The sequence below is a fragment of the Oscarella lobularis genome, chromosome 2 (assembly GCF_947507565.1).
Source record: "Oscarella lobularis chromosome 2, ooOscLobu1.1, whole genome shotgun sequence".
In the NCBI taxonomy this organism is placed as follows: Eukaryota; Metazoa; Porifera; class Homoscleromorpha; order Homosclerophorida; family Oscarellidae; genus Oscarella; species Oscarella lobularis.
The window spans coordinates 2,991,869-3,015,079 of NC_089176.1; the positions used below are offsets into that span (position 1 = coordinate 2,991,869).

At 47.0% G+C, this 23,211-nt stretch overlaps 11 protein-coding genes across 12 annotated transcripts in view; 3 read left to right on the forward strand and 8 right to left on the reverse strand.

Annotated features, from left to right (window-relative positions):
• Window positions 1-12,526, forward strand: part of LOC136183930 (bridging integrator 3-like) — a 32,437-nt gene extending 19,911 nt beyond the window's left edge. Inside the window, exon 2 of the mRNA XM_065970739.1 lies at window positions 12,507-12,526. The gene's annotated coding sequence lies outside the window, so the exon portion shown is untranslated. The remainder of the gene's footprint in view (window positions 1-12,506) is intronic.
• On the reverse strand, window positions 6-1,211 carry LOC136183893 (charged multivesicular body protein 6-like). The gene is made up of 9 exons (XM_065970700.1): window positions 1,090-1,211; window positions 995-1,039; window positions 881-945; window positions 738-825; window positions 586-672; window positions 465-530; window positions 333-413; window positions 174-276; window positions 6-122 (listed from the first exon to the last, which is right to left on the reverse strand). Exons 1-9 carry the CDS (start codon window positions 1,192-1,194, stop codon window positions 85-87), a joined length of 678 nt encoding a protein of 225 aa, XP_065826772.1. The 5' UTR covers window positions 1,195-1,211; the 3' UTR covers window positions 6-84.
• On the reverse strand, window positions 2,853-5,900 carry LOC136183923 (inactive rhomboid protein 1-like). Its single transcript, XM_065970732.1, has 13 exons — window positions 5,771-5,900; window positions 5,386-5,716; window positions 5,240-5,332; window positions 5,033-5,172; window positions 4,783-4,980; window positions 4,609-4,720; window positions 4,480-4,554; window positions 4,258-4,425; window positions 4,105-4,208; window positions 3,982-4,048; window positions 3,756-3,920; window positions 3,606-3,706; window positions 2,853-3,551 (listed from the first exon to the last, which is right to left on the reverse strand). The coding sequence occupies exons 1-13, from the start codon at window positions 5,863-5,865 to the stop codon at window positions 2,963-2,965; spliced, it is 2,238 nt and encodes a 745-aa protein (XP_065826804.1). The 5' UTR covers window positions 5,866-5,900; the 3' UTR covers window positions 2,853-2,962.
• LOC136183926 (galactokinase-like) lies at window positions 6,076-7,690 on the forward strand. The gene is made up of 6 exons (XM_065970734.1): window positions 6,076-6,236; window positions 6,292-6,755; window positions 6,814-7,004; window positions 7,054-7,207; window positions 7,264-7,426; window positions 7,484-7,690. The coding sequence occupies exons 1-6, from the start codon at window positions 6,099-6,101 to the stop codon at window positions 7,580-7,582; spliced, it is 1,209 nt and encodes a 402-aa protein (XP_065826806.1). The 5' UTR covers window positions 6,076-6,098; the 3' UTR covers window positions 7,583-7,690.
• LOC136183929 (Golgi to ER traffic protein 4 homolog) lies at window positions 7,696-9,318 on the reverse strand. 2 transcript variants are annotated; one of them, XM_065970738.1, is made up of 10 exons: window positions 9,203-9,318; window positions 9,073-9,151; window positions 8,937-9,018; window positions 8,707-8,785; window positions 8,580-8,659; window positions 8,393-8,531; window positions 8,190-8,333; window positions 8,051-8,126; window positions 7,920-7,995; window positions 7,696-7,856 (listed from the first exon to the last, which is right to left on the reverse strand). In XM_065970738.1, the coding sequence occupies exons 1-10, from the start codon at window positions 9,316-9,318 to the stop codon at window positions 7,750-7,752; spliced, it is 978 nt and encodes a 325-aa protein (XP_065826810.1). In that variant the 3' UTR covers window positions 7,696-7,749. The 2 variants fall into 2 exon arrangements, with proteins under 2 accessions (XP_065826810.1, XP_065826809.1); XM_065970737.1 differs by having other exon boundaries at window positions 7,696-7,995.
• Window positions 9,339-11,336, reverse strand: LOC136183931 (adenylosuccinate lyase-like). Its single transcript, XM_065970740.1, has 10 exons — window positions 11,192-11,336; window positions 10,892-11,140; window positions 10,758-10,837; window positions 10,478-10,696; window positions 10,337-10,427; window positions 10,219-10,288; window positions 10,014-10,161; window positions 9,774-9,954; window positions 9,517-9,693; window positions 9,339-9,464 (listed from the first exon to the last, which is right to left on the reverse strand). The coding sequence occupies exons 1-10, from the start codon at window positions 11,321-11,323 to the stop codon at window positions 9,378-9,380; spliced, it is 1,434 nt and encodes a 477-aa protein (XP_065826812.1). The 5' UTR covers window positions 11,324-11,336; the 3' UTR covers window positions 9,339-9,377.
• Window positions 11,369-13,375, forward strand: LOC136183927 (cAMP-dependent protein kinase regulatory subunit-like). The gene is made up of 9 exons (XM_065970735.1): window positions 11,369-11,581; window positions 11,647-11,862; window positions 11,930-12,021; window positions 12,072-12,133; window positions 12,187-12,233; window positions 12,309-12,467; window positions 12,541-12,601; window positions 12,660-12,863; window positions 12,921-13,375. The coding sequence occupies exons 1-9, from the start codon at window positions 11,423-11,425 to the stop codon at window positions 13,091-13,093; spliced, it is 1,173 nt and encodes a 390-aa protein (XP_065826807.1). The 5' UTR covers window positions 11,369-11,422; the 3' UTR covers window positions 13,094-13,375.
• Window positions 12,659-15,786, reverse strand: LOC136183924 (eukaryotic elongation factor 2 kinase-like). The gene is made up of 9 exons (XM_065970733.1): window positions 15,456-15,786; window positions 15,363-15,400; window positions 15,128-15,299; window positions 14,870-15,016; window positions 14,761-14,821; window positions 14,352-14,710; window positions 14,178-14,291; window positions 13,665-14,109; window positions 12,659-13,606 (listed from the first exon to the last, which is right to left on the reverse strand). The coding sequence occupies exons 1-9, from the start codon at window positions 15,744-15,746 to the stop codon at window positions 13,497-13,499; spliced, it is 1,737 nt and encodes a 578-aa protein (XP_065826805.1). The 5' UTR covers window positions 15,747-15,786; the 3' UTR covers window positions 12,659-13,496.
• A 15-nt stretch (window positions 15,787-15,801) lies between these two features.
• On the reverse strand, window positions 15,802-18,838 carry LOC136200018 (NXPE family member 2-like). The gene is made up of 7 exons (XM_065990346.1): window positions 18,578-18,838; window positions 18,334-18,504; window positions 18,114-18,224; window positions 17,698-17,922; window positions 17,448-17,484; window positions 16,682-17,395; window positions 15,802-16,622 (listed from the first exon to the last, which is right to left on the reverse strand). Exons 1-7 carry the CDS (start codon window positions 18,836-18,838, stop codon window positions 15,823-15,825), a joined length of 2,319 nt encoding a protein of 772 aa, XP_065846418.1. The 3' UTR covers window positions 15,802-15,822.
• On the reverse strand, window positions 18,568-21,151 carry LOC136184053 (NXPE family member 4-like). The gene is made up of 5 exons (XM_065970880.1): window positions 20,846-21,151; window positions 20,590-20,632; window positions 19,817-20,533; window positions 18,660-19,744; window positions 18,568-18,605 (listed from the first exon to the last, which is right to left on the reverse strand). The coding sequence occupies exons 1-4, from the start codon at window positions 21,011-21,013 to the stop codon at window positions 18,927-18,929; spliced, it is 1,746 nt and encodes a 581-aa protein (XP_065826952.1). The 5' UTR covers window positions 21,014-21,151; the 3' UTR covers window positions 18,568-18,605; window positions 18,660-18,926.
• A 142-nt stretch (window positions 21,152-21,293) lies between these two features.
• Window positions 21,294-23,192, reverse strand: LOC136200009 (peptide chain release factor 1-like). Its single transcript, XM_065990335.1, has 11 exons — window positions 23,135-23,192; window positions 22,985-23,085; window positions 22,828-22,929; window positions 22,668-22,769; window positions 22,407-22,607; window positions 22,295-22,342; window positions 22,141-22,245; window positions 22,035-22,090; window positions 21,887-21,989; window positions 21,686-21,832; window positions 21,294-21,566 (listed from the first exon to the last, which is right to left on the reverse strand). The coding sequence occupies exons 1-11, from the start codon at window positions 23,187-23,189 to the stop codon at window positions 21,429-21,431; spliced, it is 1,158 nt and encodes a 385-aa protein (XP_065846407.1). The 5' UTR covers window positions 23,190-23,192; the 3' UTR covers window positions 21,294-21,428.
• Window positions 23,193-23,211: the final 19 nt, after the last annotated feature.

Consider the following 23,211-nt stretch of genomic DNA (forward strand, 5'->3'; position numbering starts at 1 on the left):
CCGAATGGAATAGCAATGCACTCTATTGTCAAGTTGCATCAGAGATTTGATGCAATGCAACGGTTTAGCTACCAACGACAAAAACTAGGCTGTGAGAGGTTCGGCCGTTTCCTTGCGTTTTTCTGTAATAAGAGAAAAATTAGGAAGTTGACATTTTTTATTGTACCGCTTACTTTCGGATATTTCTGTGTCAGGAACTTCTGGAAGTCGATCTCCAATGGGTGTAGCAATTTCATGATCAGGAGCTTCTGGTAATTTCAGTCCTGGCTCCGGAACCTTGAACAATGTGTGAATATCATTGTATAAAAATCTTCTTCTTCAATCTGTCTCACCCCAAGCAATTGATCCAGTTCTTTCAGCACTTCGTCTTCGTCTTCTTGCGACAGATTCTGTCCGAGAAGCTCGTCGATTTGCTACAAACAACAATGTCACTCCTAATAGAAAACGGAATTCCAATTCCACACCTTCTGATATTCTATGGCATCTTGCGTATCGTCCATTATTTTCTCCACATCTTCCAAAGACATCATCTGAGAAAAATTTTGGCCTCTCCCTAAATGCCACTCCCATGATGGAATTCTAAACCTTGTGCATTGCCTCTAGAGCCTGATTGCCCTGTTTCATGCCTTCGACCACGCGCATTTCTACTTGAGTAAACTCTAACGTTTGAGCCTAACAAAACGGCACCTCCAAATGTTAAACGCGCACTAATCAAATTAAATAATTCAGCAGTATACCATTTCCTCGAGATTGTTCAACTGCTTGTCCGTCTTATCCAGCAACGATTCCTGATATCTCTTTTTCTTCAAAAGAAGCTTGGCTCTCCTGCAAAAAGAAAAAATGAGCTTCCGGAAGTACTCGTCATCAAGAAAGAACACACTCTTTTTTGCCCTGTTTCAGCAACTCTTTGGCGAGATTTCTCTCTCTCTCCAACTGAGCGACAATCTAATCCATCGTGCACAACGCAGAAACTGGCACAGTTGCATTGTTTTACCTTTTTCTGATACTGCTTCAATTTGTCGCGCTGTTTCTTCAATTCCTGCGCAGAAACGGATCGACGAAAGTATGAGGCATACGAATAAAGCGCACAAAAATCGCCCGATCTTGCTCCGTGATCCGACTGGCCTTCCTATCGTCCCCCCGACCAAAAAGACGAGCAAAGAAAGCACCCATCGTTATCCGGGCGTATTCCATGAACTAAACGAATACGTTTTTACGCATGCACCGAGAAGAAGCGCTGTATTGTCCAAGAAAAAAGTTACAATCGTCCATGTCTAAACTTTAGAAGTAGACTAGGACCTACAGATGAGAAAACAGTTAAAAAATTAAACAGGGGCAATAGTGTACGGAGTGAGTCGATTGAAGCGTGGTCTAAAGTAGAAACGACTCGATAAAGCAAACGAAAACGAAGGACCACGTGGAGCCGCCATTGTTTTAGCGCGAAAATCAGCCACCGTACGATACCGTAAAGATCACGTGAAAAATTGGCGCGAGTTTTCTCGGCGAACCAGCGACTCGTTGCCCCGGTGAATCAAAGACAATGCCGTCACCAACGGATATTGCATAACGATTGCATCAGCTTTCGTATAAAAGCCGCTGCGCGCTGCGCACAACTTCAGTTCTGGTTAGGTGGGGAAAGCCTAAAGGGCGGAACCCTGGAGGTCGTCGGCGTTGGGAAAGCCATGGTCATGTCAACATCAAACGTGCTCAGCCGGTTGCCAATCCTTGCTGAAGCTGTAAGGTGCAGTGGATGAGCGTCGCGCGAGTTCTTCTCGTGGCGCGCGATTGGCACTGGGAAAGTCATAAAAGGTCCGTTGGATTTCATATATTGAGAAAAACAGTATAAGAGAAGAACAGAGAGACAGGGAACAACAGCAAAGGACGAAAAACAACAACAGCTAAAACATAAATACATACAAGGGAGGGGTTAATGGGTATTGGAATTGCAGCGTGTGCTAGCCACCGCCGCAAGACTAAGGGAGGCTGTCTGACTTGGGTCGCGAAGTCTGGCGTCCGCGTTATACCGAGTTGGCGTCAGGCTCAGATCAGTTCACTTTCCCGCCAAAGAAACGTGTGGGGGGCCCAGTGTCTCGTGGCTGTTTCTCACTCGGCTTAGTGACCTATAGCCTAAGATGACCTGACTTCCCAGACCAAATTCAAAGCACGTACAAGTTGACCTCTGGCTGTGTGTGGACTCGCGTTCGGCGCCTTCCCTCAACCCGGTAGTCCCGCTTCCTCTCAAGCGAAGGACTATGGCCCCATGGGTCGCGGTGCAACGAGGTCGGGGGGACGGTGTGGGAGAGCCGTTCTCGATCCTAGGCCGCACCGTCGTGGTTGAGCCTATGATTCCACGGCTCGCTCTCAATCATTTTTGGGCTACAAAGCGTTCGAACCTCCACGCGGTGTAGCCTGGATTGCGCCAATACGAACGCAGGACTACAAGGTACGTACACGGTTAGATTGAACAGATAATGGCTTTTGTTTTTTAGGTGCTTTTCTACACTGAAAGACCGGGCGAAAGATCTCGAGAGTTCGATCATATGGCGCATCGATCGCCACGTCGCATTTCGACGCGAAGAATCAAGATCCACTGTTGAGGCACGTGTATGCATGCTTAGACGTTTGTAAACGCTCGTTTTCACGGACAAAATGCGTTTTTTCTCAACAAAGCAAATGCGCATACGTATGCATCCGGGTGTCTTTCGCCTTTTCGTTTCGTTGGAGCCCGAATTCAGTGTGTGCTCGACGACGTGTATGACTTCTTTCACGTGCAGTGCGACTGTGCACACACATCGCAACGCGTCCAGACCTCGAGCAGCCGTTCTAGCGAGCGATATGCCTGGCCTTCAGTGTAGATTTTCAACTGTGCATGCCCAAATTTATTTCATTAAAATATCTAGTTGTGAGTTCAACCGGCCATCATGCAGTCAGTAATAGTAGATTGTTCCAGCATAGACTCCAGCTATACCGCCGCACGTTCATCAAAGAACCTTTGCCTCAGATTATGATCTAAATCCAGGCAGAAAGTATCCGTAACAGGAATGCAGGTGAAGTACTTGCACCCGTCGCAATTCAAATCAACAAGATAGAAGAGCAAGAAGAAGAGGACAAGCAGAGCAATGCACACGGGTAGGCATACAGCAATCATGATGATTTTCGTTCTTTTCTTCGTTCCAATCGATGGGAGGAAGGAGGCGGAGAGCAGAAGCCCAAAGATAAAACCACCTACGTGCGCGTAATTGTCGACGTAGGGAAGAAGGCCAAGTACAAATAGAATGATAAGGATGAGAGCTAATTTGAGCAGCTGGGCAACGGGGTTGACAATGATATTCCACTGCTGAATGACGTCCATGATGAGAGCAGCAAATAAGCCGAATATGGCTCCAGACGGACCGACTTCCGCTTGGTAGGGAGTGAAGAAAGCGCTGACAATGTTTCCGCCAACTCCGCTAAATACGAAGATAATCATCATACGATACCAGCCGGCGAGTTTCTCAATGTCTCGGCCGATAATGAATTCAACGACCAAGCTGATGATGCAGTGAATAACACTAGAAAAAATATCGATTTTTGAGTTGATCCGTAAAGTACTGTTAGCTACTTACCCGACGTGAAGAAAGAGAGATATCCAAATCCGATAGATCTGATCGGGTTCGTTGGGATGGAGGAAGTCTGTAAGACCACATATGTCTTCCATGCAATCAACCTATAAGGATTAATATATTACGACGAGGAGCCTTTTTTCCTCAACGCACGTCAGCACAAAGCCTCTCATCTTCGTGAAAGAATCCGTCGTAGAAATCGCACTCGTCTTTCGTCGCCATGATGCATTCGCCTTGAATGCCGACGCAGCACGGACGACCGGTCACCTCCTGACATTCCAATTGAGGCTCTTCGAGCGAGAAGAAATTGCGGCAAGTCTACAAAGACGTGCAACATCGAATGAACGACTCTTTTCTTTTTTTTCGTGTGCGCACGTACAGCCCACTTTGATACGTCATTTTTCCAGGGAGGACTCACGCCGCTAGATTGAGGATTGGAACAAACTCTGACGACAAGAAAACGTCAGAAAGATTCTCGGCGCCACTATGTCACGAAAATCACCTCGGCGCTTCCTTGCATAGGGGTCCTGACGTTCTTGTTACATTTTCATTCTTACCACGCCCAGGGTAGGTTACGTTGTATTTGATGAATTCCGTAAACAGGCTCTGTAGTACAGACACGTGAAATTGGAATAAAGATACACGGTGCAATTACCTTGCTGCACTCGTTTGACGAAACATAAACGCAGCCAGCTCGGTCCAAACGAACGCAGCAGCCGAAATCCTCGATTTCAGCGCGTCTTTCTCTATCGATTGCATCAAAAACGCGACGGTCTCGTCGCATGCACGGAGCGAATTTAGCACCGAGAAGAATGAGATTTTCCTACAGAATGCGCGAAAATTGCATCAGAGGAACAAAAGGTCAACGTTTTCTTACATAACTGGGACCAATCCAAAAGTTCTGCTCGACTGCGTAACCTCGGCTTTCAATAGCAAGACTCGTGGTCATGATCTAAAGAGAAAAAAATGATTATAGCTGTTCTTACCACAGAAATATCCTTTATACTTGTGCCTGCTTGGTTTTGAATTCGAATCCAATAGGTGCCACTCCATAGACGGCCATAGACACAATTAAGACAATCACCTGGACCGTCATCAGCCACCAAGTGAAGTAGGGTCTGCAGACCACAATAATTCAACTCACTTTCCTAATAAAGTGTCTGTCGTCTCTTCTACTCACCTGTAAATTTCCGGGTCTTTTATCTTTTGAATCACCTTCTCTGGCAGGTCGTAATAGTCTTTGTAAGTCCTGTTGAACCACCTGCCAACTATTCCAATTCCAGCGCGACGTCGATTGTCATTCGATGCCTTTCGCAGCAGATCGTCGCGTCGAAGTCCCCGCGTCCTTCTGTTTTCTCGCGCGGGCGTCCAAGACGACCTGTTTGGAGGTAAGTCTGCGTGAAAGAGAAAACGGGAGCCGATTTACGTACCCATCGATAACATCCTCAGGCGGCCGTGATCCTGTCAGTTCCACAGACGTAGCTATTGCCTTGGCTGGTTCTATTCTTCCACCATCCGTATGATCTGCTCTGTCGTCGGCGCCAAAGTAGGATCGACCATCATCAGAAATCTACGTCGACGCAAAGACACTTTCATTCTCTGGCCGAGATGCAAAATAAAAAGGCCAAACGACTTACATCCGATGCTTCGTCAGAATCTTCGTCTGGAACAAAACTTCTCGCTTCCTCGTGAACCGGCGGTGCAGGATGACCAACTGGCGCTGGCTTTGGCTACAAATAAGGGGTGGGGCTTAATTCTATATACATAACGTATGACGTCTTACCTTGACGAGAGTTCTAATTCCGCTAACGACCATCGAGAATACGGACGGCATCGGCGGCCGAATGCGATGCTCGGGCGCTTTGCCGATGACGCGCTTTCGTCCCGTTTTTTCTGTGGTCAGACGCTGCTTCTCCATGGGAATTCCGCCGTCGCCGCCGCCGTCTACGTCGTCGTCGTCGTCGTCGTCGTCATCCGGGCGCGTCGCGATAAGCCACCTTTGCTTCATGTGAAGCCTGCGCCTCGCCTGCCATACTTTTCGATCTTCCTCGTCGTCTTCAATGCCAAAAAATTCCTTCAAGCGGTCTTTCCACCACTGCCGCTTTTTCCACGACCTTTCGGGAGCGAAGAGGATACTTGACCACGCCCGTCCTGCCTTACCCGCTTACACTTTCTCCTTTTTCGATCGTTCGGGAATTCGACCGCGCAACGAAAGCATGCGACGACGTTTGAGCGGCGTTTCCTCCTCTTCCTGACGCGACATTCTTCCGAGGTGGTGGCGTTCAATGACAAAGTACGCTACCTGCACATCCTGTCACGTGACATGGATTTTACGTCACTAAAGAAACGGTCAAACTAAAATTTTACTCTGCAGCTCGTAGTGTACTATTTTATCGTCCACTACTCCACTACACCGGAAAAAAAGTTGCAATTTACGTAAATTGTTATTTGTTTGTATGTGCGCATGCTTCGACCTAACTTCCGGATTGACGTGTGATGGCGCTGAAAGCAGCGGTTGCTCTTTTCCGATCACGCTTCGACGGCTCGGAGCCAAAGATAGCGGCCTGCGCTCCGGGACGCGTAAATCTAATAGGCGAACACACGGACTACTGCGACGGCTTTGTATTTCCAATGGTATGAGAGCTTCCATTGTCTACTTTTAGTAGTTCTGATTTGCGCGGGCCGAAAGGCTCTGGATAGAGTTACAGTCGTCGTTGGACGAGCCGTAGAAGGCGATCGTTGTACTATCGTCTCCGCAGCGTCTCAAATCGACGAGAAGGACGCGATTGTCGTTTTCGACCGCCCCACCCCCTCGACGCCCACGCAGCGCGACGAGCCGAAATGGGCGAACTACGTCCGCGGTGTTCTGGCGACGTTCGACGACAATCGCGGCAATGTCCCGGCGTTCGAAGCGGCAATTGCGACGACGGTGCCGCTCGGCGGCGGCCTTTCGAGCTCGGCGGCGCTCGAAGTCGCCGCATACGCGTTTCTCGACGCTCTCTGTCCCGATCACGTGCCGCGTCGAAGCGACGAAGAGAAGGCACTTCTCTGTCAGAAAGCCGAACACGAGTACGCAGGCGTGCCTTGCGGTATAATGGATCAATTCATTGCTGTCATGGGCAAAGAGGGTCACGCTCTAAAAATAGACTGCAGGTGAGAAGAGAAGGTTTCTTTTAATTAATATGTTCACCTGTCTTCTTGGGAGGATTAGGACTCAGAAGGGAGATTTGGTGCCTCTGACCGATCCTTCTGTTACTGTTCTCATCACCAATTCTCACGTGAGGCATGAGTTGAGCGGATCAGAGTATCCGAAGCGAGTGCAGCAGTGCGATGGCGCTGCCAGGGCACTGGGAAAAGCGGATCGAAAGGGACTGAGAGATCTAAAACTTGAAGACGTTGAAGGTGAATATTATAACCATAAGGCTGTCATTTACAATACGTATTGATTTAGCTGCGAAATCGAAATTTGACGACGAGCTTCAGTACAAGAGAGCCAAGCACGTCGTGTCAGAAAACGCGAGGACAAACGAAGCTGCTGAGGCTCTTCACCGTGGAGACTATACCCTCTTCGGAAAGCTGATGAACGAAAGCCACGAGTCATTGAAGTCCGTTAGAAACTCCTGTAGAGACAAAGAATGATTAGACGAATTCTTTCACATAGGAACGACTTTGAGGTGAGCTGCGTCCAGTTGGATACGTTGACCGAGCTTGCTCGCGAAGTGGACGGCGTCTTTGGATCGCGAATGACCGGCGGCGGCTTTGGAGGATGCACGGTGACTCTCGTCAAGTCGACGGCAGTGCAAGCGACGCAAGAGCATATACTGGTAACGTGCATTCGCAAAAGATGAGCGCTCCCATGACATTTCTCTCTTCTCTGTTAGAAAAAGTATCCTGAGAAGTATCCCACTCCGACGTTTTTCACATCTGCACCGGGAATGGGAGCTCACGTCATTACCTTGGCAAGGGCAGTTGAAGAATAAATAATATTCACTTGATTTTTTACGTGCTTAGTGTTTTTTCTACCTTGGTGATCATTTTCTATTCCGTTATTCCTAACTGTAACAATGAATAAAATTTGTGTAAACTTACAGTGTTGGGATTGCAAACTAAATTTATTTTCCTGTAAGCCTCTTTGAAACATTAGCATTTAGTCAACGTCAACTGTACTGTCGTCAGGCCAGTCCTTTTCGCTTGCTGCTGACTCACCTTGCCCTTCTTGATCATCATTGCCGAGGAAACTTTGCAATAAATTGCCTACACAAAAGCAGCGGGTGTGCAGCAAACCAAGAAAGGAACGACATGTACAACTACACGCACCTAACATTGCGTCAAGACCTTTCTTCTCAGAAGGAAGGGGAAGTCCAAAATAGCTGTTACCAATTCTGCCGAGAAGCTGAAGGAAAGATCATATAGGCGTTTTATAAAATGTTTTAGTATTTGGAACGTACATATTGGTAATCTGGGTCTCTTTCCAGTGATGGCTGATACAATTTGCATATCAAATTATATATACTAACAATTTTCCTTTAAAACAGAGAGACAAACGTATTTATTTCAAGGATCCTCTCTGTGTTTACAGCAACAAACCTTTCTATTGACAGAAATAGCATTGCCAGGAAATTAAAAAGTGGCATTTTGAATGGATGGCACATGCTAGAGAAAGCCGGATGCTGCTTGACGTAGTCACTAAAGAGTGTGCGCGCATTCGTGACTTTTTGGAGAACCAGTAAACTAAACAATTGGTGCAACTCCAACAAAATAAATAAATAAAAGGTGGGACCCCTTCTTACTGTAAGACTGCCTGTGAGACAAATAAATCGTATTCTCCTGGATATCCTTTCTTTACTGACACTTCCACTAACATTGTAGCAAATTCAGACGGATAGTCGCAGTAGAGAAAATGCTGGCGAGATGTAGCATAGCACCCTTCTAACTCAGCACTTACTTGGGCACAAGAAACCGGGTCTTTTTTTTTACCTTTCCAGCATGAAAAGGCAGCCAATTGGTGAAGTCGAGGATGGCCGTATTTCTCCTCTTTCACAACACTTATTGTCCATCTGGCAAGCAAAGTCACGATGGGAGGAAGAGCACTCAACTGGCTTGCCTTATAGCTCGATTCATAAAGCGCATCTTCTCATGGGGATGAGACCCGCCGAACAGTTCATACAAATGGGCAATCTGATCTGGGGCAGCATGTTTTAATTAATTTTTAGGAAGTTAGAAGAAGCAAGTGATACAGGAAAAAGAGCTCCCTGTGCTGGTCTACTAGAAACCCGCAGGGGTTTACTAGACTCTTAGCCACGTGTACACGCGTCCACGGTTTCGCTGTATTACCTAGACGCTCGTCGTTCACTGGAAACTTTTCGGTCACCATCAGGTCCACGAAAAGGAGCGAAAGATCTAACCCGCTCCCAATCTGAAGGATAGTGTGAGTAACGAATGAGTCGGCCCAAACGAGATACGATTTGACCTGCTCGTGCTTTAGGAGGAGAGATGATCCGCCAAAGACGAGCTTCAGTGCTTCGTTCGTTCGCTTTTGGCTCATGTAGCTGCAAACGCGAGTCGGACCTCGAGGACTCCGTTTTTTCGCTTGCGTTTACCGAAAATAGACCGTTCTGTACATCTGGTGAGCTTCGTAGTATTTTCCGTCTTCGACGCTTGCTCTCAATTTCTCGACGACGCGAGATGTTCCTTCGCCTTTCTGTCTCGACGCCATAGCAGATTGATATCAAAGTAGACATTTTGTAATATTTATTTAGGAAATTTTTAGTTCAATTACACGTGAACTATGGCCTTTTTCTCATTTTCGTGCGAGTAGGCTGCTATAGCGGGAACAACTTCCTCGTCGAGAAAACTCTCTACCTAACATAAGGCATATACTGTCACATCCAACATTGATGAACAAAAAGTCTACCTGTTTTGGAGCTCGTCCAATAAATGTGCTAGGATCTAATAGTCTTTTCAATTCGTCGTGAATTGGACGAAAGTACTCTGACTGCCGAATTCTCTCCACTAAATCATTTCCTTTGCCAAATTCCTTTACTTGCCTCGCCGATTCCTGAGAAAGTACTCGAATCTTTTCATGGCACTCCTGAAATATTACAAAAACCATCATTTTTCTTCGATAGAAACTAAGAGCTCCCCCTCCCTCTCTCTATCTAAGTCACTTGCCTGACGATCAGCTCCAGCCTTCACCATGGCCATCAACACATTCTCAGTGGCCATAAACGGTAACTCTGCATTCACGTGTTGCTCTATTACTTTGGGATAAACGACAAGTCCCTCCAGCACATTCTGCATCGTATTTACAAGACCGTCGGCAGTCAGAAAAGCTTCAGGCAAGCAAATTCTCCTACAAAGTCAAAAGCAACTAAGAACAAGCGTCCATCGCACTTTCTTTTCCCGTTTTACCTATTAGCACTGTCGTCCAGCGTTCGTTCAAACCACTGTACCGACGCCGTGTGAAGCGGATCGCTCGCAAGCACCATCAGATGACGAGACAGACTGCAGCATCGTTCACAACGCATGGGATTCCTTTTGTATGCCATAGCACTGGAACCTAGTACGAAACCACGCTCTCATATAGCTATGCAGGCACTTACATTATCAAATGCACCTATCTGACTGGCTTCAAACGGCTCCTCGATTTCTTTTAGACTCGCCAACAATCGAATGTCTGAACAAATCTAGCGGAATTTCTGTCACACTAGAAGAATGTACATATTCTTGCTCACTTTATGAATTGTAGAACCCAAGCCAGCCAATGCAGCTAATACTTCATAATCAACTTTTCTACTGTACGTCTGCCCCGTCACACTGTACGACCTAAAGCGGGTTATAGGATATTTCGTTTTTTATGAATGTCGCTGATGCACTTTCTAAATCCGGCCAATGCAGTCACTTTTCTATCCAATTCAATCACTTTGTCGTCGTCTCCGTCGAAGAGCTCGAGAAAACTCGCCTGCGTTCCCGTCGTACCTTTCACGCCGCGAAAACGAAGATCGTCGCGAGCGCGCGTCACATTCCTCAAGTCCATGAGCAGATCGGAGAGCCACAAGCAAGCCCTTTTGCCGACTGTCGTCAGCTGAGCCGGTCTGGAAGAAAACGAAGTAAATCCTATATATATAATGTTTTCGCCTCTCAAATGTACAGTACTGAAAATGGGTGTATCCGAGAGTAGGAAGAGCCTTGTGCGTCCGAGCAAACGTAGCCAGCCGATCAATGCATCGAGCCAACTATAAATAATCCTCAATTATTTAATTTTTCTTTTGTGCAAATTTTTTTCTCGCCTTTGGAAGAAGAATATCGAATGCGTCTCTGAGCACTATGAGATCGGTGTTGTCGGTGACGTAGCACGACGTCGCTCCCAAGTGAATGATTGGCGCCGCCTTGGGACAGGAAGACCCAAACGTGTGCACGTGTGCCATCACGTCGTGTCGCCGTTTTCGCTCTTCGGCGGCGGCCATTTCGTAGTCGATCGCGTCGACGTGCGCCTCCATTTCGGCTAGCTGCTCGTTCGTTATGTCGAGACCGAGTTCCTTGGGACGAAAAACGATTACGGCGGGCGAGAGATTGTTACGGTGCTCTACTTTCTCGGCTTTGGCGAGATAGAGCCAGAGTCTTCTCCACGTCGAGAACTTCTTTTGCTCCGAGAATGCGTACGACATCTCCTCGCTGGCGTATCGGCTCGTGAGAGGAGTCGTGTAAGACGAACGAGCCATTTCGATACAAAACTATTTGATAAGTACGACCCGGATGTTCTTTCTACTCTCCCGTATTCGTCGGGTCTAAAAAGGACCGAGGGTGCGATTGACGACAAAATGTCCGCCTCGCACGACTCATCGGTGCGCGAATGGCAGAGCTACGTCGACGAACACGGTATACAGGCAATACTGAAGGAATGCGTCGTGCGCATGTGCATCGCAAAACCCGAAAATCCCTACGCTTTCCTCAAGGAATACTTCGCTAATCTCGAAAAGGTGAATTCGATATGGCGAACGCGAGAAAAGCGACGAAATCGCGAATTCGCTCGCGTCCCATTCAGGAACGAGGCGGATCGCACGCCGCCGCTTCGAGTGCCGCCGCCGCCGCCGAAGCCGAAGCCGGTGCCGCACCTGCGACGGCGGCGAGAGGAGCCGCCGAAAACGGCGTCGATGACGAAATGGCGGCGTCCGCGGCGAATCAACGACCGCGCGTGCGACGCGGCGCCGTGAGCGCCGCCGTCGTGACCGAAGAGGACGCCGTAAGCTACGTGAAGAAAGTACGTACACTACACGGAAGGGGGCGTGTGGGCGGGGTATTATGTTATCCCCCCCGTGGTGCTCTAGGTCATTCCGAAGGATTATAAGACGACGCAGGCTCTGTCGAAGGCGATTGAGAAGAACATCCTGTTCAAACATTTGGATGATAATGAGAAGAGGTCAGCTTTATGTGATGGGGGGTGTTTTTTTATGCTCGGTCTCCCCTTAGTGATATATTTGACGCTATGTTTGTGGTGAAACATGCTGAGGGAGAAGTGATCATTCAACAAGGTATTCTTCTAAAGGCGTCACGTATATTTTTAATAAATTTTGCGTTCTTTTAGGTGATCACGGAGATAATTTTTATGTTATCGATAGCGGACAAGTTGAGGTATGGTAATATGGTATGTGGCGAAAATTGGGCTTACAGGGTCTCTCCCCCCCCCCCCCCCCCCCCCCTCCCTAGGTCTTTGTGAATGGCCAGCACGTTACTACAATTAGTGAGGGCGGGAGCTTTGGTGAACTTGCCTTGATATACGGAACGCCGCGCGCTGCTACGGTCAAATCAAAGCATGAGACGAAATTGTGGGCCATTGATCGAGATAGCTATAGAAGAATTCTCATGGTAAGAGAGCCAGATATATCAGCATTACGCATGACTCACTCTCTCTCTCTCTCTCTCTCTCTCTCTCTTGTAGGGAAGTACGATAAGAAAGAGGAAAATGTACCAGGAGTTTCTGTCAAAGGTCAATATCTTGGGTACGACACCTAATCAATGTCCATCATACTTATGCACTGACGTCGCGTCTCTTACCAGAATCCCTTGATCAGTGGGAGCGTTTGACGGTTGCCGACGCTCTGGAGCCCGTTTCCTTTCAGGACGGTGATACGGTCGTGACGCAAGGTCAACACGGCGACGAATTCTTCATCATTCTCGAAGGCCGCGCAATTGTCACGCAAAAGCGACCCGAGGACGCGGAGCCCATCGAAGTGGGCAACTTGGGCCCGTCTGAATACTTTGGTAAAAAGCAACAGAGATAAAGATAATAAAATCAATATTTCCCATTTTACTGTGTAGGCGAAATTGCTCTATTGCTGAAAAGACCCCGCGCCGCGACGGTGAACGCGAAGGGCAATTTGAAGTGCGTCAAGCTCGATAGGGCTCGCTTTGAACGCGTTATGGGACCGTGCGTCGATATACTGAAGCGAAACATTCAGAAGTACAACAGCCTCTTGGCGTTGGTCGTCTGAGACACGCCAGAGGCGAAGCGGTGGGGATTGGGGTCACTTGATTTTATTGTTGCTGTTTCCTTTATTTCTTTGTTTTGCGATTGATGACTGTGCGTTAGTGGTTATATGTTGCAGTAGGAGATTCGTAGAAGAGGGCTTTATTATGCACGTATTGTGGGGGAGAGCGGTGGTGCATAAGACGAGCGCTCTTCATTTCAGTAGTTTAGTGCTGGTGTAGAATTTTATGGCAGAAATCCGTGTTGTGTCACTGCGTTGTATTATTATTATACTATGTGAGGGAGAGTTGCTTTGTGCACGGGGCTGCAGGTAAAACTTTAGATTTGAGACTATACACTACGCTACGTTTCGTAATTGCGAGGATGTGCGTGTACAGAAACCGTACCTTGCCGTAGAGAGCAAAAGCTCAATCTTCAATGTTGCCCCAAGCTTCTTCAGCTAGACAATAGTACTTGCTAGCCAGCTTGCCTTTCATTGCTTCTGTTGCCATTTCGGCAGCTTCCGTATATAAATCTCCTTTACGTATATGACGGCGTTTTGCTCTAACGCCTCAGGAGGCCTTATTTTTACTAACCTGCTTCTTGGTACTCTTTCTTGCTCATGTGAATCTCGGCCATTCGTGCTAATAGCTGGCAGTCCTGACCAGCTGACGACGAGTCGTCGTTTTCTGTCGCTGAACATGTCGTCGCTCTTTTGTACCATCTTAGTGCGGTATCAGACTCTGACGGCCCCATCCCATCATAGTGCTTTGCCGTGTAGATGGCCGCTTCTTTGTCGCCAACTTGCGCCGCCCTTTCCATCATCTCAATTCCTTTCGTCTCGTTGTCTTTCGACGAGTCGACGCGAAACGAGCTGAGTTCGTCGTGAGGAAACTGAAGATAGATTTTCGCCAGAAGGAGAGCCGCCTTCATGACCCCAGCCTCGGCGGCTTTCTGCAGATGAAACAGGCCATTGTCAATCACCGGCTCGCCTTCACTAAATCGACCCAAATCATGATAAACAGCCAGAGCAAAGTGAATCTAATAAAAACAAGAAAGAAGAGAAACGCTGAAATAATATTGTTTCAATTGATAGAATTGGCATTTACCTGTCCTAAAAGGCTGCTTTCCTCGCTGATTTCCTCGTCTTCGTTCATCACCCTCGGCAAAATTTTTGCCGGCGTCATCTTTCTCTTTTTCAACTCAAACGCGTCTTCCAGGGACTGTGCAAAGGCGTCAACAGAGAAACGTACATTCTACCGTCACTTTCACGATAGCCTCACCTTTGTTCCTGTATCAGAGTCCGATTCGCACGGCAGGATGCTAACGGGATACGTCGTCAATACAGAATTCAATTTCGGCGACGGTTCGGGCGCCCCAAGACGCTCGATATCGTCGATGGGAAACACTTGATCGGCGCTCTTCGTACTAACACTTGTCAAGGACGATCCTATTGCTACGTTGACGGAAGCGAGCTCGTCGTCGCCCAAATCAAACGGAGTCAAGCCGAGCGACTCGCAAATCGGATTACAACGATGTGAGTAGAAAAAGAGAGCCATTCCTTTTACGCCGAGATTCGCCTCGCCGTACTGAAGCCCGTCTTCAGTGTGTATTTGAGGATCTGTGTAGAGATCGCCAACACCTAAAATAATAACATACAAATTAAAAATAGATAAATAGCGTTAGTCATACCTTGTATATCGACGACGATGAGTTTGTGACCCGAACGCTCAAATGTAAAGTGGCTAAATGCCTAAAAGAAGAAACTCTAGACAGAAGGTGATCTATAGTCTCGACTTGCCTGCGGAGTGTATCGCTGTTCGGCTGAGACAAAGCCCGTGTTGGAGTTGTACTTGATGTAGTCGCCTTCGATGAGCCGTTCGACGCAGTACAAGGGTTTTTCGCTTCTATCTATGAGTTCTATTAAAAACGTTTGAAAGATGTCAACCTAGGAAAAAAATTGCATCTATATGCATGACATGAGTTAAAACTAAAAAACGTTTTAGAAAGAAGTCTAATTTAATTATTTTAATTAATTAATTGAAAATCTTTATCAAACCTTTTTTGGAGGGCCGTGCTTGTTGAATTCCTCTGCCCACAACTTGGCGTCCATTTGCAATTGAACGTCGCTGAAGTAGACTCTTCGCTCGACTGGCTGCTTGTACGATTTCGCGACGTAATTGGCGGCGTGCTTCCAGTCGTTGTGATGCACGAAAGCCGACAATTTTTTCCTAAGAAAAAGTACCAATTAATTAATTAATTAATTAAAAATTTCAAATAATAAATCGTCTCACATTCGAAAACATTCTCGCATAGCTCCGCACGCAAATGACTAAAAACAAAATAAACGATAAAAGAGAACGAACACAGATTTTTCTCCGATTCACTTTCGACTGCATCTTGATCGTAATCTCGTCCGTCGTCCAATGACGCTTTCTCGCGTCGTACTGGTATCGCAGGGCCTTCTCCGTCTCGCACGTTCGCTCGATTTCGAACGACGCCCAAGGATCGGCGACGGTGCGACCTTTCGCCGCTGCGCGATGCCAAACGGACGGTCCAGGCGACGAAGGCGACGTCGGCGACGTCGTCGACGACGACGGGCGCTTCTTTGATTCGATTGGCCGCGCGGACGAGGCGAACAGAGGGACGAGGGAATCGAACTCTTCCTCGGTCTCCATCTCAGCCCGAACCGGTAACGACCAGGGACGACCGCTGATCGAGTCACGTGCAACATTGTAGGATATATATGCACATCTACCGAGTCGTTTTTGAACAAGCGATTCCTACTAATAATCGTAAAAGTTCTCTGATTGCGTCTTGGGGGTAATGAACGCCGACTTTTCCGGTCGCGCCGAATGGACTTCCCAAAAACATATTCCAAGTATTTACGATGTATATTGAGGGCACGTCTTTCACAATTTCCTGAGCAACTTTTGCATAGAATTCAAGTTTTGCGTTGTTCCCATACAGGCTCATTCCTAGCTGACGAGAATTTGTGCCTTTCCATATAATTGTAATATTCGGTGCTCGACGTCGAAGACGAATCAATGCATCTCGAATGGCCATCGTACGCTTGATAAACCCAGGAAACGGAATTAAAACAAAGTGTTGAATCGACCCAATGACAAGCACGTCTCCTCCTGACGCATTACTCGCGACTATTGAATCTATTGTGTCCGGTCCATAAGGAAGACCTTCAGCTGTGAAATTTCTCAACGAGCCCGACGTCGCCACAGGAGCTCCGAAAAATTGAAATTCGGTGGTACAACGACACTTAGGGAAAAATTCGCGCCGTATGCGTACACCGCCGCCGCCACGGCACTTTGACGCGACAATGCAATTGAGTTGGTTTATGACCTGTCGCACAGTTGAATCGCCGATGAAATACCAATGGGAGTCGGTCACGCAACGCAGCACATCGTCTGTCGTTTTGCACGAATGAGAACATTTGGAAACAAATTTCTTGGCACCCAACCAAGAACCCAACACTTTGCGAGGTCTACTATTTTCCCCACTGAAAAATCTTGAACAAAGAGTAACGCTAGAATTCACGCCTGAATTAATTAATGAGTTCATTAGCTACAAGATTTAGTCGGGATGCGTTATTGCTTACCGCCGGGCTGAATGGTAATCGAACGAATAGGACTCAAAGGCTGGTAGTATGACACGGCGGGCTTGTGAGCCAAAAATTTGGCTTTTGCTGTCTCGGGCATTCTTTTGTCATAGATGCAAGAAAAACTGTCTTCACATTTTACTCCTCCTTTTGGAAGTTCGCACGAGATGTAGTTGTTGTATTCCGGTGCGTTCATCGTGCACCAACTCTGAGGTTTCATTCGGTTTGGCATTGGCTTCCAATCGAAATAGCAACGTCCGGACAGTTTGTCAGCCAAGACGGATGACCGAGGCCTACCAGAAAATTCTGGCAGTTTTGCAAGCGGAGACGCCTTTAAATTCTTAGCATAATAACAAGTGAAATAATACCCATAGGTTTCTTCTCCAACAGCTGCGCGTCGAAATTTGCTCGGATATGCCAAGGTCAGTTCCAACGACGCCGATCCCGCCCAATCGGGTTGGAACTCGATCAGATACGAACCGTTGTCAAAGTCGCGAATGGCTCCCGTTTGATAGTATTTCCGTTTCACGTCTTTTAGAACGGGATAGATAAGATCGCCCCCGGTGACTTGAGCCCGATTGTGAACGTCTCTTGCGTGAATGACGATTCTCAACGGCATGTTCTGTACGGGTTCATTTGTCAAAACTTTCACTTCTGTGTACTGAGGACTTGTTTCAGCTACGTTTTCCCACGATAGGCGAGCAACGCTCATTCCTTGTGTATAACAAAGTCTCGTCCAAATTCAAAGCAAATCAAAAAAACGTACCTACTACTTCGTTCTCTTCATTCATACCATCAACCTCCTGAAATTCAATCATGTTACCAATTCGGTAAGATTCGAGTCACTGGGCAAGATTCTGCCACTACATGCACTAAATTCCGGCTAAGCATGGCCATGCAAGCCTGCACACTTATGGGCGGCTTAATTAGTTCGTTCTCATATCATGGTTGTTAACTAACTTAGCCATCATCATCCGCGGGGTGTTGACGTGGTGGGGATTGGGGAGAGCACGTACCTGAAAGATACGTTGATCACCTAAATACGTCACCGTTTTGATGCGAGGCTGACGATAATCCCGGGTCGACTCAGAGTCGAGCTTGAGCAGGACATAAAATCCAACACAAACAATGATGACAAGTCCAAAGAGGACGTCACGTCTATGCAACAACTTGAACGGTGTCATTTCAGGAAACAGAGCAAAGGCAAAGACGACGCTGTCTCGTATGTGATTGTTCAGATCCTAGAACAGGAAATCCTTTCACGTTCCGCGATGCATCACGTGGTTTCCATGCACTTGCGATTGAACCCATCGCGGCCATCGCTGAAGTAAACTGCATGAACTCGGCCAGCGGCTTGTACGACGCTGCAACGAAATGATTTCCCAGTCGTTGCGTATGCATGTTCCGACGCACAACGACTAAAAAAAGTTACCGTGACAGTACCAGCGATTGTTAGATCGCCTTCGATGAGCCGTTCGACGCAGTACAAGGGTTTTTCGCTTCTATCTATGAGTTCTATTAAAAACGTTTGAAAGATGTCAACCTAGGAAAACAATTGCATCTATATGCATGACATGAGTTAAAACTAAAAACGTTTTAGAAAGAAGTCTAATTTAATTAATTAATTAATTAATTGAAAATCTTTATCGAACCTTTTTTGGAGGGCCGTGCTTGTTGAATTCCTCTGCCCACAACTTGGCGTCCATTTGCAATTGAACGTCGCTGAAGTAGACTCTTCGCTCGACCGGCTGCTTGTACGATTTCGCGACGTAATTGGCGGCGTGCTTCCAGTCGTTGTGATGCACGAAAGCCGACAATTTTTCCTAAGAAAAAGTAACAATTAATTAATTAATTAATTAAAAATTTCAAATAATAAATCGTCTCACATTCGAAAACATTCTCGCATAGCTCCGCACGCAAATGACTAAAAACAAAATAAGCGTCGTACTGGTATCGCAGGGCCTTCTCCGTCTCGCACGTTCGCTCAATTTCGAACGACGCCCAAGGATCGGCGACGGTGCGACCTTTCGCCGCTGCGCGATGCCAAACGGACGGTCCAGGCGACGAAGGCGACGTCGGGCGCTTCTTTGATTCGATTGGCCGCGCGGACGAGGCGAACAGAGGGACGAGGGAATCGAACTCTTCCTCGGTCTCCATCTCAGCCAGAAGCCCGCTGATCGAGTCACGTGCAATCAGGAAACATTAGTCTATATGTCTATATATATACATATATATATATATAGGTCTACCGAGTCGTTTTTGAACAAGCGATTCCTGCTACTAATCGTAAAAGTTCTCTAATTGCGTCGTCAGGATAATGAATGTTGACTTTTCCGGGCGCGCCGAATGGGCTTCCTAAAAATATATTCCAAGTATTTACGATATATATTGACGGCACGTCTTTCATAATGTCCTGGGCAACATTTGCATAGAATTCAACTTTCGCATTGTTGGTAAAGAAGTCAGTTTTGGCCCCACGAGAATTTGAGCCCTTCCATATGATTTTAATATCCGGTGCTCGACGTCGAAGACGAATCAATGCATCTCGAATGACCATCATGCGCTTGATAAACCCAGGAAACGGAATGAAAACAAGATGTTGAATCGATCCAATGACAAGCACGTCTCCGCCTGACCCTGACGCATTACTCGCGACTATCAAATCGATTGTGTTCGATTCATAAGGAAGACCCTCAACTGTAAAATTTCTCAGCGAGTCACTCGTCGCCACAGGAGCGCCAAAAAATTGAAATTCGGTGGTACAACGGCACTCGGGAAAAAATTCGCGTCGTATGTGTAAACTTTTAATAGTCATGCTGCCAAGGCACTTCTTCTGTGGCGCGACAATGCAATTGAGTTCGTTTATGAGCTGTCGCATAGTTGAATCGCCCATGAAATACCAATGGGAGTCCATCACGCAAGGCAGTAGATCGTCTGTCGTTTTGCACGAATGAGAACATTTGGGAACAAACTTGGCACCCAACCAATAACCCAACACTTTGCGAGGTCTGCTATTTTCGCCGCTGAAAAATCTTGAACAGAGAGTAATGCCAGATCTAACGCCTGCATGAAAGAACGCGCTCATTATAGCTATATACGAGATCTTTCTGAGGATGCGCTATAAGTATTGCTTACCACTGCTTGGTCGAATGGTAATTGAACGAATAGGTCTCAAAGGCTGGTAGTATGACACGGCGGGCTTGTGAGCCAAAAATTTGGCTTTTGCTGTCTCGGGCATTCTTTTGTCATGGATGCAAGAAAAACTGTCTTCACATTTTACTCCTCCTTTTGGAAGTTCGCACGAGATGTAGTTGTTGTATTCCGGTGCGTTCATCGTGCACCAATTCTGAGGTTCCATTCGGTTTGGCATTGGCTTCCAATCGAAATAGCAACGTCCGGACGGTTTGTCAGCCAAGACGGATGGCCGATGTCTATTAGACTTTTCTGGCAGATTTGCAAGCGGAGACGCCTTTAAATTCTTAGCATAATAACAAGTGAAATAATACCCATAGGTTTCTTCTCCAACAGCTGCGCGTCGAAATTTGCTCGGATATGCCAAGGTCAGTTCCAACGACGCCGATCCCGCCCAATCGGGTTGGAACTCGATCAGATACGAACCGTTGTCAAAGTCGCGAATGGCTCCCGTTTGATAGTATTTCCGTTTCACGTCTTTTAGAACGGGATAGATAAGATCGCCCCCGGTGACTTGAGCCCGATTGTGAACGTCTCTTGCGTGAATGACGATTCTCAACGGCATGTTCTGTACGGGTTCATTTGTCAAAATTTTCACTTCCGTATACTGGGGACTTGTTTCAGCTACGTTTTCCCACGACAGGCGAGCAACGCTCATTCCTTGTGTATAACAAAAGTCTCGTCCAAATTCAAAGCAAATAATAAAAAAAACGTACCTACTACTTCGTTCTCCGAGTCTTCATTCATACCATCAACCTCCTGAAATTCAATCATGTTACCAATTCGGTAAGATTCGAGTCACTGGGCAAGATTCTGCCACTACATGCACTAAATTCCGGCTAAGCATGGCCATGCAAGCCTGCACACTTATGGGCGGCTTAATTAGTTCGTTCTCATACCATGGTTGTTAACTAACTTAGCCATCATCATCCGCGGGGTGTTGACGTGGTGGGGACTGGGGAGAGCACGTACCTGAAAGATACGTTGATCACCTAAATACGTCACCGTTTCGATGCGAGGCTGACGATAATCCCGGGTCGACTCAGAGTCGAGCTTGAGCAGGACATAAAATCCAACACAAACAATGATGACAAGTCCAAAGAGGACTTCACGTCTATGCAACAACTTGAACGGTGTCATTTCAGGAAACAGAGCGAGGCAAAGACGACGCTGTCCCAGTGTGTGGTTGTCGTCAAATCATACCACGTGACGCGTCGAAAGTCCTGTTCTAGGATCTGATTAGCCTCGCAGGCCAGGCCCTTCGAGCAGTTCGCGAGAGTATTCGTTGGGCTTAGCGCGCGAGGGGGGGCGCGGCTTCTCTCACTGCTTCCGCGAAGGGCCTGGCTTGCGAGGCTAGGATCTGATAGCTTGGCGTCCACTTGCGATTGAACCCATCGCTGAAGTAAACTGAACCCTTCTTTCGGCCAGTGGCTTGTACGACTTTGCAACGAAATGATTCGCAGTCGTTGCATACCATGGTATGTCACAAAACGCTACAGTACCAGCAATTGTTAGAACAATCGTTCATGTGTATGTATGGTATGTATCAACGATCTCACGATAAACTTTCAAGACGTTTCAGCGTCTGCTGAGTGTGTAAAGAAGCTATAAGATCGTCAAGACCTTCACCGCCCTCAAGCACTGATTTGATATCGTGCTTCGTTTTGCCAAGACGATGATCAGTCACTCTGTCCTAAACACGAAAAATTCCCAAACCGATTAAATAAAAGAAAAGACAAGGAGCACAGATTTTACAATACACGACACTGCATTTAATTAATTAATTAACATAGGCCCTCGATTTCATCATACTTGTGGAAAATTGTACGTCCGTATTTTCTCCGACCGAGCTGCCGTTCCAATTTGCTGTCGTCTCGCTTCCGTTCGCTCTTTGACGACATCCTGTCGACGCAAGTCGTAGAGACGCGCTCGCAATACCTGCATGGCCTTGGCTCGATTCTATCCGTATATAGACGCAACAAATTTTAGCGAGTGACTTGGGGATCGTCCTACTCGCAATTGAGATCGATCGTCTTGCATGCTGACGACAATGCCCGTGGGAAGGTGAGTCATTCGCACGGCACTGTCCGTCTTATTCACGTGCTGGCCGCCAGCACTAGAAACGCGTAAAATATATGCTCTTTTTAAAAAAATTTTTTACCCTCCAGCTCGAAATGTCTCGATTTTGACATCAGCCATATCTATGTTGAGCTCAATCTAAACGCAGAATACGTTGTTCAAAAAGTATCATTTTCAGATGTTTGTACTTCTTTAGGTTGAGGCAAAACTGCCACAGTCATTGTGCTAGTGTGAACGCGACCGGCCGTTTCCGTGGCAGGTACACGTTGCACGCGATGCACACCACATTCATACTTGGAAAGAATACCAAAGCGTCTCGGCGTCGATGGTCAACCGCCTTACCTTTAGAGACCCAAAGACGCCGTGGCCGACCACAGAAGCACTAGCGTCCTACAGATAGATAGAACACGTAAATGATGTATGTACTAATGACACTGGTTCAATTTTTTTCTACTCGGATGCCTTTTCTGTCCGTTTCGCTTCTGTGCAGGACTTCAAATGACCAGCCCTTGTACGCGGCGTACTTTTGATAGGCTGCAAATACGGTGGAAGCAAACAGAGCCGCCTCTTCGCCACCCGTTCCGGCTCTCACTTCCAATATAGCGCTGCTCTCGTCCACCTCGTCTTTTGGAATTAGAGACTGGACTACAGCACTCTGTCAATAAAGAGAATTCTATGTAGCAGAGCCTTCAAGGACCAGATTGATAGCATCCACCTCTAATTCCATTATCTGCTCTTGCAGCCAATGTCTATCTTCGTCCACAATGTCCCTCATTTCCTCATCGTCGTTCCTTATTGCATCCAGATCAGTAAGATCCTTTAGTCAAACCATTTTATTGCAATGTCTTTGTGAAAAGATCAGGTCCACAACTAACGTTTTCTTTTAATTCTAGGCGTGAAAGTGCTTCTGCTGTGTCGCCTAGAAACGAAAGTGTTCGGCTGAGCTCTCTGCGCTTCTCCGACGATAGCGAGTTTCCCTATCGGAATAATCTACGTTTGAGCGAGTCTAATGGCTAGTTTCCACAGTTTCACTCTCTCGAGAAGAACTTTATTCAAATCGGAGTGCTGTTTTGACACTTTCTGGGCGCACAGTCGCAGATTCGGCGTCAAACGCAGTCGATCGAGCGCCTTACCTAACCAAAACACTTGCCGTAAACATTTTTATCGAGAAAAATTCACTACTCGTGCGAGAGCTGGAAAGGAATCGAACGAGCGGGAGAAAACTGCGTCGAAACATGAGCGTACGGGATGCTGAGCTA